Consider the following 13,184-nt stretch of genomic DNA (forward strand, 5'->3'; position numbering starts at 1 on the left):
GGTGAGCATCTGACCAGAGGCGTGCAGAAGAGAGGGACAAGGCAAATGCGGTGAGCATCTGACCAGAGGCGTGCAGAGGGGAGGGACAAGGCAAATGCGGTGAGCATCTGACCAGAGGCGTGCAGAAGAGAGGGACGTTGCTAACTGCATTGGTTACTTTGCTTGTCAGTGCAGTGAAGAACCTGGAAGAACAAACTTAGGAAGAAAGGATCGGTTCTGGCTCATGGTTTGAGGACACACAATCTATTATGGCAGGGAAGGCATGGGAAAGCTTGCTCACATCTGGGAAATAGAGATACAAGAATCTCAGGTTGGAAGCGGGCTTTCCAGCCCATAAACCTGCCCCCAGTAACCCACATTCACCAGCCAGACCCCATCTCTTAAAGGCTCCACAACTTCTCACAACGGCACCACAAACCAGGGGCTAAGCGGTCACATGAGTCTATGGAGGGTGTTTCACATTCAAACCATACTACAAGTCAAGGACAGCATAAAACACAGAAGGGTGGGGGCTCCTCAAATGGAAAGAGCCAGGCAGGCTGTGGGGCTAGGCTTTTTATAGGGAAGAAATTAGCATGGGGCTGAACATGATCCATTAGTGAGGTCTCATTAGTTCTTCAAAGAAATTCAAAGGGGCAGCAATAAGAGAAGCAGAAAGATGCCAGACATGTTTCAGAAACAGAATCCACAGGAAACAGGATCCATTTTACATGGAGGGCCAGAGGAAGGCCGGGGAAGAGCACACTGCTAGTAGAGCCGGTATACAGCACGAGGCACAGCATGAGCAATGGAAACCAGGAACCGCAGCTAAACTGAACTTTTACAGACTTTCTCATCATCGCTCCCTACGCAAAACTGTAGAGCAACTGCAGCAAAGGTACGCATAACTGCATGAGGTACTGGAATCACCTGGGGATGGCTTCAGTACTCAAGGACGGGGAGGTGTATAAATACCACCAGAGTTTCTATAAAGGGACTCAAGTGTCTGTAGATTCTGACAGCCACCAGGGTGCCTGTACTGGCCAGTCATCCAACCACTTGACCTTAGTGGCTCAAGTTTAGGGGTCTAGCAGAACCACCTGGCAAGTTGGCTGAGACCACAGTGCCACTCCCAGAGTTTCTAACTCTAAAGGTCAATGTTACTGAAATGTCCATTTCTAACCAGTCCCTACTTGGTCCAGAACCTCCTTTGTGGATTGGTGCCCTGATATGAAGAGAGGACCCAGCCTTCGCTCCTCATTCCACCCCCAGGAGCTGTGCTTGAACACCCACACCCTTGGCTAAAATGAGCTTAGCCTTGAAAGTTCAAAGGGGTCTGGATGACCACCAGCTGACCCAGCAACTGCCCACATAACCCACAGTAACTGCCTGAGTGTGGGCTCTTCCTGGAGCAGGGCACACAAACAGCTCCAGGCGAGGACAGCAGGTGTGGGAAAAGAGGAAGATAGAGACGCTCAGAAGCCCTCAGCATGAAGATGGGAGGCCAGCCTCCTGAGTACATAGCAGCATCTGAGAAACCGCAAGGTGTGGGGTCCAGTCCTCCCTGCAGAGTGCAGCCTGCAGCTTCTAATGTGCGGAGAGCTCCCCACTGATAACACTCTGCTTCTCTCATTAGACAAAGGAGCTCACAGAAAAAAAATTCACATTTCCTTGCTTAGATGTTCTTTCTGATTTGTTTTGTTTTGTTTGGGGGGGGGGCATAACAATTTCACTGTAGCCCAAACTGGCCTCAAATTTACTATGTAGCACAGGCAGGCCCGGATTAGCAATCCCCCTGTCTCAGCCTACTGAGTGTTGGGATTACAGTTTAGCCCACCACGCCAGCTCTTGGTCAGACTTTTCACATAAGCCTGAGGATGGCGCTAAGTGGCAGAGCGCTTGCCTGGCAGGCAGGATGCTGAGTTCCAGTCCCAGAACCACGGGAGTGAGTGTGGGAATGGATGAGAGAACTCGTTCACGCAGGGATGTCCTTGAGCTTCTGACCCCTCCCTAAACATGCTTCTCTCCTTCATCCCTGCTTTACCAGACTTTCCTGGACCAGGCATATCTGATAAGTGTGACAGGTACCCTTCCCACCTAGCTTGTCACACATCCATCCAGCACATGAGACAGAGCCTCCGGCTGGTACAAAGAGGCAGGGAGCACCATGACGGGGCCCTGTGCCACACAGCAGCCCTCGCCTGGGATAGACTCCTTACCTTCTCATAGGGACAGTACTTGATCATCTTGATGGGACTTGTGCAGATGAAGACATCGGTGCTGCCGGGAGAGAAAGGACAGTGAGCCGTAGGGTTATCTCCACATCACCGTGCACTGCCCACCTCTGCTAGCGGAGCCCTGCCAGGGTCTAAGCCAGTACCTGTCACGGGAAAACCCACTGTTCTGATCTTCCCCACGAAAGGCTACAGCTTGTAATTCCTGCCTGATTCAAAGGTCCTGGGAAGCCACAGTGATACACCCTGATCAAAGGCAACAAACTCTGAGGTGGGCAATTTTAGAGGACTAGACCCAGAAGGTTAGCTGGGTTAATGCATACTCTAGTTGAGTAAGAAAACGGGAGAGAAAGAAGCATTGGTAACAGGCACAGCACTGAAAGGATGCAGAGGGCTGGGGGCTCAATGGTAGAAAAGATGTGTCACAAGGCCTTGGGTTTCTTCTTCTGCACCAGAAAGGGAGGAGGGAGAAAATAAAGGGAAAAATACTGCAGACCCCATAGACAGATGGAAGAGAACTGCACCCCCAGTTGGTTGAAAGAAAACTACCCTCCATCACCTGCTACCTCCATCACCTGCTACCCTCCATCACCTGGCTATAACTGTCAGGTGATGGAGGAGGAAGAGAGCCAGGCTCCACTGAGACAAGCTCTCCTGCCCTGTGGCCTCACAGGGTAGGGGACACGGGCTTTGCATGATAAATGCACCATCACAGCTCTGGGTTGCTGATCCTGGCCAAAAAGGGCTTCCCAGGTGCTTGTTCCTCCTCACACCTACAGACTGGATGCCCAACCAGCAACATTATCCTGTCCCAAAGAGTCACAGCATTGTGTTCTGCTCTGGCACCTGTATGTGCTGGCCCATCAAGTCAGGAAGAGTATTGTTTCTCCAACTCTCTTTGGCAAATTAGTCCCTGGGGAGTTCTGTGGAAGCCTGTCTGGTGGCCTCTGGGGGTTTTGCTTGTTCCTGCTCAGTGTTCAGGAAAACATCGGGTGCAGAGACGACACTGTTGGCAGGGTGACAGTATCTGCCCAGCCTCTCTGAAAGCTGCCTCACCGGAGGTCCAGCTGTAGACAAGCTTTTCCTCACACCCCCAAGCCTCAGTGGGAAGGAAGACAAGCTGCCTTCCCCTTCTTCACTGCTCCTCCCAGCGCCTTACTGCTGAGGTCCGGGCCACGCAGCCATCTCCCCGTCCCGCCCTGCTGCCACCACATGCTCACTACTCCAGAGCTTAGAATGACTTGTTCAACTCTCAGTCCCAAGCTTTGCCTACACTCAACTCTTTAACCGCGATACAGACAGCCTGGTCAATTCTAACTCCTCCATCCAAACTAACCCTTTATGTGGGGAGGAGGCACAGACAGACTCTTTTTATTGTCCTGACTCACTTTGATTTCCTGTGCTCATATAATCCCTCTGACTTCTGAGTAGATGGGTCTACACAAGGCACCATCTGGCTCAAACTGGTTGGTTTTAAGCAGTTTTACTGAGATACAGCTGACATGCAAGCATGCATGTGATACACATACATACAGGTAAACACACAAAATATAAAAAGTTTTGAAAACTGCACTTATTAAAAAAGAAATTTTTGGTAAATTGTAGGATATGAATGCCACAAAGAGGGATCACCGTGGTCAAGGGCGGAAGACACCCTCCCCACCAAGCTGTATTCTCCACTACAGATTGCTTTTGTATGTCCTAGAACTTCATCTGGAGTTTGCTTTCCTGTCTGGCTTCTTGCACTCAGTCAATAATTCAGTCACACTGCTAAATGAACATATTAGCAGTTTGTATCTATTTTTAATATTTATTTATTTATTATGTATACAATATTTTGTCTGTGTGTAATCCTGCAGGCCAGCAGAGGGCACCCCATTACAGTCGGTTGTGAGCCATCATGTGGTTGCTGGGAATTGAACTCGGGACCTTTGGAAGAGCAGGCAATGCTCTTAACCTCTGAACCATCTCTCCAGCCCCAGTTTGTATATTATTATTATTATTAAAAATTTCCGCCTCCTCCCCATCTCCCACTTCCCTTCCCCTCCCCCTCCCTCTCCAGTCCAAAGAGCAGTCAGGGTTCCCTGCCCTGTGGGAAGTCCTAGGTCCTCCCCCCTCCATCCAGGTCCAGGAAGATGCGCATCTAAACAGACTAGGCTCCCTCAAAGCTAGTACATGCAGTAGGATCAAAACCCAGTGCCATTGTCCTTGACTTCTCAGTCAGCCCTCACTGTCCACCACGTTCCGAGAGAGTCCAATTTGATCCCATGCTTTTTCAGTTCCTGTCGAGCTGGCCTTGGTGAGCTCCCATTAGATCAGCCCCACCGTCTCAGTGGATGGGCGCACCTAGTTTGTATCTTTTTAAAAGTCAAACTGATTTTAACATTTTTTTGTTTTATTTTAGGGTTTGTTGTTGTTTGTTTTATATGGTTTGTGAGGCAGGGTCTCACCATGTAGTCCTGGCTGACCAGGAGCTTGTTATATAAACCAGACTGGCCTTGAACTCAACAGAAATCCGCCAATCTCTGCCTCTTGAGGCTGAGGTTATGGTGTGTATCACTACTCCTAGCCTGATTTTAAGTTGTACTGAGATATAATCCATAGAATATAATATTTATCCATTTAAAGTATATAATTAACTACATTTTAGTGTATGTGAAGGGTTTTACTAACACAACTGCAACTTAACTTTTAGAATATTTCTAGTACCTACAGAAGAAACCCTATTAAGCAATCAGTACCCATTCCGACCTCCTCTGACCCCGGGTGGTAACAGATCTGCATTTTGTCAGATTTGGATTTACACATTTACTGTGTGGGGGACACACATGTGGAGGTCAGAGGATAATTTACCAGAATAGGTTTGTTCCTTCTACTGTGTGGATTCTGAGGTTAAACTCAAACGTGGCAGCAAACCATCCCCACCAGCCTCATACTAGAATTTGGAAGTGGAGAGTAATAGAGGCACTTATATACAGCACAATGAAGACCGTATCACATTGATGTCATCCAGTTTGTTACATGTAAAGAAATATCATGGGCAAATCTCAAAGTAAACCCTTATATTTTGGGTCAATTTACTTTAAACTGGGTGCCAAGACAATTAATTTAATGGGAGAAATAATAGGCTTCTCAACAAAAGGAGCTGGGCTTATTAGATACTCACACACAAAAGTAGTTCTTCCGGACTCACAGCGCATAGAGAAGAGCTGGGCATGGTGGTGTGTGCCTTTGATCCCAGCCCTCAGAAGGCAGAGGCAGGTGGATCTCCATTTGTTCAAGGTCAGTCTGGTCTACACAGCAGGCTCCTTGCCAGTCAGAGCTACTAGTGAGAACCTATCTGGGGAAAAAAAAAAAAGGGACCAGAGGAACTGGGGCATAACCAGAGCATCCACTTAGTCTGGTGGTTTGAATTACAATTACAATGGCCCCACAGGCACACACATTTGAATGTCTGGTTCCTAGCTGGTGGACTGTTTATTAAAGTTCAGGAGGTGTGGCCTTGCTGGAGGAGGTGTGGCCTTGCTGGAGGAGGTGTATCACTGGGAGTGCCTCTGAGGTTTCAAAAGCCCACACCAGGGCAAATTTCAATCTCTCTGCCTCCATCCTGAAGAAAACATATAAACTCTCAACTACTGCTCCAGTGTCCTGCCTGCCTGCCTGCCGCCATGCTCCCCACCACGATGATATGGATTCACCCTCTGGAACTTTAAGCAATATCCTAATTGAATGCTTTTTTTTATAAGTTACCATGGTTATGGTGTCTCTTCACAGCAATAGAAAAGTAACTATGATACCTAGCATGCACAAAACCCTTGGTTCAATCCTCAGCACCACAAAGATAGATAGATAGATAGATAGATAGATAGATAGATAGATAGATAGATAGATAGATAGATAGATAGATGGATAGATGGATAGATGGATAGATGGATAGATGGATAGATGGATAGATGGATAGATGGATAGATGGATGGATGGATGGATGGATGGATGGATGGATGGATGGATGGATGGATGGATGGATGGACGGACAGACGGACGGACAGACAGACAGCCTCAGCACCACAAAGATAGACAGACAGACAGACAGATTAGATAGAAAGATAGGCAGGATCATGATCTGAAAGTAAGACCCAAAGTTAAGGGGCTAGAGAGAAGGCTTGGCAGTTAAAAACACCAGTTGCTTTTCCAGAGGATCCGGGTTTATTCCCAGCACTGGCTCAGAACCATCTGTGACTCCAGTTCCAAGGAATCTGACACCTTCATCTGCTGTCTACAGGCACCAAACATGCATGTGGGGCACAGACACGCATGCAGATGAAACACCATACACCTAAAATAAAATGATTTGTTTAAGAGCTAAAGTTAAAATCTTAAAGAAAACACAGGAAAAAGAAAAGCCACAATGAGAGACCCACAGTCACAGCCACCACCAGGACAGCAAAAAAAATAAGAGACAGTAATGAGTGTTGATAAACACATCAAGAAACTGCAGTCTTCCTGAAATTAATGGCAAATAGCCTGGTGGGTCTTTAAAACATTAAATATAATTATCCTATGACCTAGAAGTTTTACTCTGATTATGCCCCAAAGAAGTAACAGCAAGTGTTCAAATGTTCAAACAAATGCTAACACTAATGTCCACAGCAGCAATATTCACAGAGTCAGAAGGTGAAAACAGTCCAAACATCCACCAGCTAATGAATGGACACACAAAATGCAGTCTGTCTATACAATGGGAACTATTCGGTTGTCAAAAGCGTAAGTGTTCGATTGGGGGTGTAACTCAATGGTTACAGCACTCGCCTGTCATACAAAATGCCCTGAATTGCCCCCTCCCCAACCCCCGTCACACACTCGCAAGATTAAAACGGTGAGCCTTGGCAGCTACTACAAAACTGATAAACCTTAAAATCATTAAGAAGCCAGACCACACACTAGATGGCAGCACTTATATGAACTGTCTGTAACAGGCAAAGGCCGGGAGGCAGAAAGTGGATTAGTGGCTTTTGAGGAACCATAGAAGGGCAGGAATGAGCAGTGTGCTAATGTGTTTGACATTTTCTTTTAGGGGGTGAAGAAAAATCTGAAATTGACAGTAGCAATGGCTCCATGACTTTGTAAGTGTTCTAAAAGCCACTGAACTGTACGTTTGAAATGGGGAAGCCACACGATCTGGAGTTCGTCAATAAGGCTGTAAAAGCTCTCAGGGACGCACACTGTCCACAGCTCCAATAGGCTCCAGAGGACGGTAGGGGGTGGGTGCTGAGTGAGGGCTCCACCACACACAAGCTCTCGGTTCGCCAGAACAAGATGACACCCTGTCCTTTCTGAACCCCCTTTTCCAGGTGAGGCCTGCTGCTCCCCCTTTGTTCAGCACTTGACAATTGAATAGGCTCTTCCGCCCTGTGTGGCTACTTCACAATGGCAAGCCAGACTTCCTGGTGGGCAAAGCCCATGCTGGTGCCCACAGCATGTGCCTGCAAGGTCTTTTGCCAGGGTCAGCAATGACAACGCAATGGGCCTCTGTAGGGCCGAGGAGAGAAAGGCAAAACAGCAAGCTAAAGATAGAGTCCCAAGGCAGGAAGGCATACTTACTTCTGCAGGTTGGCCATCTGCTTCACAGCTTCCACGGCTCCTGGCAGAGGCTCGAGTTCAAAAAAGAAATCCTTTGACTCCCAGATGCTGACGGCTTTCTCCTAAGAAGTCAAAAAAGCAAGTCACCTCCAGGTCCCCACTGTCCCACCACCCTCCTCTTGGAAACACACACAGCTGGGCAGGGCTGCTACTAGGTGGGAAGGGGGTTCAAGGCTCCCTACACTCACCGCAGACCCCATGTCCTGGGGGAATCACAAGGAGTTGGCCTGTGCTTGGATCCCCCCTCTCAGAAAGGATGTGACTTCTCTTAGGACACAGCAGAGACAAACTAAGGTGTCAGTTCGGGGAGAGCCACCTGGTGTTCTTAGGTTGAGGACAGTCTTCAGTACACGTGCGCTAGGCTTGCCTAGCACAGCCAGCATACTGCGCACAGCACACAGCACACAGCAGGGGCCGAAGGAATGCATGCATGGTCACAATGAAAGAGCCACTAGAGTTGGAAGCTGAAGGAACTCAGAGATCCCGAAGTGTACCATGGTCCTCAAGGATAGAAACACGGTAAGCTGAGAAACGGAGAGCTAGGAGGGCCCCAGGTGCTTCATCACACCGATCAGAACAGCTGTGCTCTCACCTGGCTTATGTGCTAGGAACCAAGACATTATTTTATTTTATTGAGATAGGATCTCTCTGTGTAGCTCTGACTGTCCTGGAACTCTCTATGGAGATTAAACTGGCCTTGAACTCAGATATCCACCCGCCTCTGCCTCCCAAAAAGGGATTTTGTTGCTTATAAATTTGAAAGCCAAAATCCAGACCCTGTGCCAGACCTAATGGCCCATGCTAGTCCCATTACTTGAGAGGTCAGGCCAGGCAACAAAATAAAACCCTGTCTCAGAAAGAAATACAAACCCTCTTTTTAGCTATAGTAAAACTGATGCCATACAGCAAAACAGTGGCTGAGTAAGGATCCCCTTTCTACCATGTATGAGTAGGTCAGAGCTCATGTTCCCAGAGTGCTGGCCAGATCTCCCCTAGGGCCAGGCGAGGGGGAAGTAAGACATCTCAGCCTCCGAGAGCGGAGCATCTCAGTGTTATCCATGTGTGTGGCACAGGAACACCAATGCCTGGTTAAAGAGCACCCATCCCCTTGTCAACGACACGGGCTGAGCAAGCACACTGATACTGAGACATATTCTCAAGTTCCACCCTTACAGCCTATAAGGACCAAAGATTGCTGGTCCACAATTTAAAAAAAGCATGATTTCCTTCAAGGCCACTTCGGGGTAATGCCATCAGGACTTGAACTCACATATGGAGTCAGTATGACCCTTGCTGTGGGCCAACACTGGGCTGGTCACCACTCTCAAAGAGCTTCTCACCAAGAACACAAAGACAAGACCCATCTCTTCCTCCCAAAGTCCTGGTGAGACAGGACAGACACGGGGTTCCAACACCAAGCCTGTAGTTGGCCTCCCAGCTCCCTGGGAAGCACTGATAGAGGCAGTGCCCTCTCTTGGGCTCAGTTCTCTGTCCTAACAACAGAGAAGTCTAAGACAGCTAAAATGAGCTTTTCTTTCCACCTCAGCCTGCTTTCCTTCCAAGAGTACTGTGAAACCGAAAGGAATAAAGACAAAGGTACTCCTTGACTCTTTGGAGCCACGGAGTCTACATCCATGGATTCAAAGAACCACAGACAAAAATACTAGGGGGAGTTACTATGTACTGAACGCTCAGAGGGCTTTTACTATGTCATTACTCCCAGTATTGCATTCAGTATTTAAAACCATCTCCATGGCATTTACACTGCACTCATATTATGTCTCCTACAGCAGGGCTGACCTATATAGGACTATACAGGTCATACACAATACATGCTATTTTACACAAAGGGCCTGAGCATCTATAGACTTTGGTACCATGGGGATCCTGGAATGGGTTTTCCCAATACCAAGGGGTAAGAACACAAAGTAAAAATGAGTGCAGCCATTATACCTAGACTGTTAGGTTTAACCACTGATACTTCAGACAACTAGGTCACAAGCAGGCTTGGGGGGGGATCCTTCAGTGAGCTGAGGCTTGGAAAAGGAATGAGGTGGAAATCAATGATTCCTCCCATCCCCTCCTTCTTCCCTGTGCTCTCTCACTTTGCACTTAGAAGATGGGAATTGGTCCCTTTGGGCCTGGAGTAGCTATACAAAGAGCTATTGAGCCGCTGCACCATTTCCTTGTTTTACGGTGCTGTTGATGAAACCCAGGGCCTCATGCAGCCTATGCAATTGCGGCCACTATGCTAAAACCGCTAAGTCTTTGTTGCAGTCTTCTTCTTGATGGTACTGGTTTAGAGCAAGACTGCTTGCAGAGTCTGGGTAGATCTTATTTTATCCCATTAATGTATTCCCGGGGCTGGAGAGATGGCTCAGTAGTTCAGAGCACTTGTTCTTGCACAGGACCTACGTTCAGTCACCAGCACCTCCATGGTGGCTCACAAACATCTGCAAGGAACTCCAGTTCCAAGGCTCTGATACCTTCTTCTGACCTTCGTAAACCAGAACTGCACATAGCACACATGTATGCAGACGAAACACTCGCACACATCAAACTAAACAAATAAATCAATAAATTTAATGCAATCTCATAAGGAAATTGTGTCCCCCAAATTTGAGCACTGGTCAGTCATCTACAAGTGCAAGGCAGTAACTGATTGCTGAGGCTACAGAGGTGACCCAGGTGATTGTTTCCTTTGCCTTAAAGCTTTTCATAGTTCTCAGCACTGGGAGATGTCAGCTGCCTGGGAGCTCTGTGGAAGTTGTCTGCAGAAATACCATCTGAGAATGAACGAAATGATGTCCCACGTCCCCTTCCAGTACCTCAATAAACCAAGTTATTGTAGAGGTGCTTGATTTATTATGTAGCGGTCTGGGATTTGGGGGGAGAGTTGCAGGGCTGGGAAGGAACCCTCGCATCTTACACTTGCTAGGCAATCCTCTACCACTGGGCTGTGCACCTTGATGAAATTAAAAGAGAAAGCACAACAGGGAACAGGACATTAGAGTGGGGGAAAAAAGAAACACGTGCGGCAGGCGGGCAGGATGCTGAGTTGGAATCCCACTTGCACGCCTTGCTATCCTCTGACGTGGGAACAGGTTTTTCTTGTGGACCATGCAGGGGTTGGAGAAAGTCCAGAGTGAATGCGTGTTGCTGACAGAGGCAGAGCCATGAAGGAAAGGCAAAGCCTCCCACTGGGATGAGGCCCAGAGCACGGGAAAGCCTTTGACAGTGTGTGCAGAAAATGTCCACCCCAGCTTTCTCCCCTGGATGTTTGCCACAAGCAGACTGCTCCCCTGCAGATGACTCCTACCTAGGTGAACTAAACCTGTCTCCCAGACCCAGCTGTCCACCACAAGCCATGCCCCCTTGTTCACCTGTATGCACCCGCCTTTCTGTCCAACTCTGTACAATGAATGCCCTGAACTTCCAGGGGTGCTGAGGCTTCTCCAGCAAAGAGCAGTTAGGCTGTACCCAGCTTTCTGTCTGTGTGTCTTTTCCTTCATTACCTTACTGACATCACAGTCCCTGGAGAATGTGAAAAACTAGGTGTTACTAACCTGGTATATATCACCTTCTCACCATCCACTCCTCTAGCCGTGGCCTCTGGGCAGCCAACTGAAAGATGGCTCTCATTCTCTAAGGTAAATGCTGGGCAAATTCCCCTGTTCCTTTCATAGAGTAGTTTAAGTCTCCAAATTACATTCTCTCTACCAAAAAGCCTGGGTAGCTGTCTAGCCATGGGGAGGGGGTTGCCCAGGGGCCTTATACAGGTCAAGAGGGAAGTTGACTCTACCTAGACTCTGACTCCCCATGTGACACCCGGAAAGTCATACTCTCTAGCCACGGAATCACTGAAATATATGCTTCCACGGACTGGAGCGCAGGAGGAGGGTGAGGACACTGTCAAATTCGTGGGGAGAGAGAAATAGCCATGTCTGCGTAGGGGTACGGAGGCATAATGCTTAGTCTATTTTTTTTCCATGTAACAAATTATCTGAGGCCAAATACACCAAGAATTTAAAACCCAAGCCCAGCCTGGTGTTACAGGCTTGTGATCTCAGCTTCTTGGGAGGCTGAAGCAGGAGGATCAAAATTTCAAGGCCTGCCTAGGCTACAGAGTGAGTTAGTCCAAGGGCAGCCAGTAAAGTTAGTGAAAGCCAATGACAAAGACAAAAAAGTAAGAGGCTTGGAGATGTAGGTCACAGAGAGTTTGTCTAACCTTCAGGAGACTCTGGGTTCAATCTCCAATTCTAAAGGGAAGTGGGTAGAGAGGGTGGAGAGGGAGGGAGGGAAAGAAGGAGAGAGAATCCAGACAGATTTTTTAGGGCTAGAAGCCCAGGTGACCAGCCTGCAGCTGTTGAGCGGTGGGTCCCCTAGCGCCATGGCCCCGGTCCTCCCTGAAGCCCTGTAGTACAGAACGACCCGCCAGAGGTCATGGGGAAGTCGGGCTGGCTTGGGGCTGGACAGCTGCGGCCTCGGTTTCCCCTCCCGCGGGGCACGGCTGAGGGGTCTGCGGGTGCTCACGCTCAGCCCAGGCTGCAGACGTCCGTACTGCTCCGACACCCAGAAGCCGCGCCGGTCCTCCAGCGCCACGAAGGGCAGGTCCGGGAAGCGCGCGCGGAACTTCCGGAGGAAGCCGCCCTCGAAGTCCGCCAGCACGCCGTCCATGTCCACTAGCACCCGTAGGGCGCGGCTGCCCGCCCGGCTCCGCTCATTCCGGACCGGAGCGCCGCGGGGACGCGCGCAGCAACCGCGCAACCTGAGCATCGCCCCGCTTGCTAGTCGCCCTGGGTCGGCGGCAGACGCAGCCTTCGCCGGGGACACGGACGCGCAGGCTCCGGCCCAGAGCGAGGCCCGCGCGCAGCCCCGCCGCCCTTAAAGCGATACGCGCCCGGAGAAGGTGAGCGCAAACGCGGGTTGCTGCCCCCCTGGGACATCCAGCCCCAGGTTGCAGCGTTTGGGAGAGCCTGATTGGAGCAATCATCCAGCAGTAACTTTGGAGGATGGAGGAAGGAGCCCAGCACCTGAGAAAACTAGTCTGTGCCCTTAGGTATTTATTGAGCAGTTACTTCGTTGAGCTGTGGCCCCAACAGACAAGTTTCAGCCATCCTAAGGCCACACAAACAGATTGTGGACACAGGTTTTTAAACAACTGATCATTCTGAAGTATATAGCCAGGGAGGATTTCAAGTTAGGCACAGGTAAAGGCATATATGCCTTTTGTGCATGATCCTCTTGCTGGTTGTATGCAACCATGACCTTATAAAAGTTAAAGATATCAGAGGGTAAAAGGTAAACCTTCAAATCTCTCTTCTCTCTCTC

The 13,184-nt window shown here is 49.0% G+C and overlaps 1 protein-coding gene across 1 annotated transcript in view; it reads right to left on the reverse strand.

Annotated features, from left to right (window-relative positions):
* Positions 1–13,140, reverse strand: part of Nt5m (5',3'-nucleotidase, mitochondrial) — a 21,475-nt gene extending 8,335 nt beyond the window's left edge. The window contains exons 1-3 of the mRNA XM_005349961.3: positions 12,387–13,140; positions 7,815–7,915; positions 2,199–2,259 (exon numbers count right to left, since the gene is read on the reverse strand). Coding sequence (XP_005350018.1) covers positions 2,199–2,259; positions 7,815–7,915; positions 12,387–12,629 — 405 coding nt within the window. The 5' untranslated portion in view covers positions 12,630–13,140. The remainder of the gene's footprint in view (positions 1–2,198; positions 2,260–7,814; positions 7,916–12,386) is intronic.
* Positions 13,141–13,184: the final 44 nt, after the last annotated feature.

This window comes from Microtus ochrogaster, chromosome 7 (genome assembly GCF_000317375.1).
Source record: "Microtus ochrogaster isolate Prairie Vole_2 chromosome 7, MicOch1.0, whole genome shotgun sequence".
Classification (NCBI taxonomy): Eukaryota; Metazoa; Chordata; class Mammalia; order Rodentia; family Cricetidae; genus Microtus; species Microtus ochrogaster.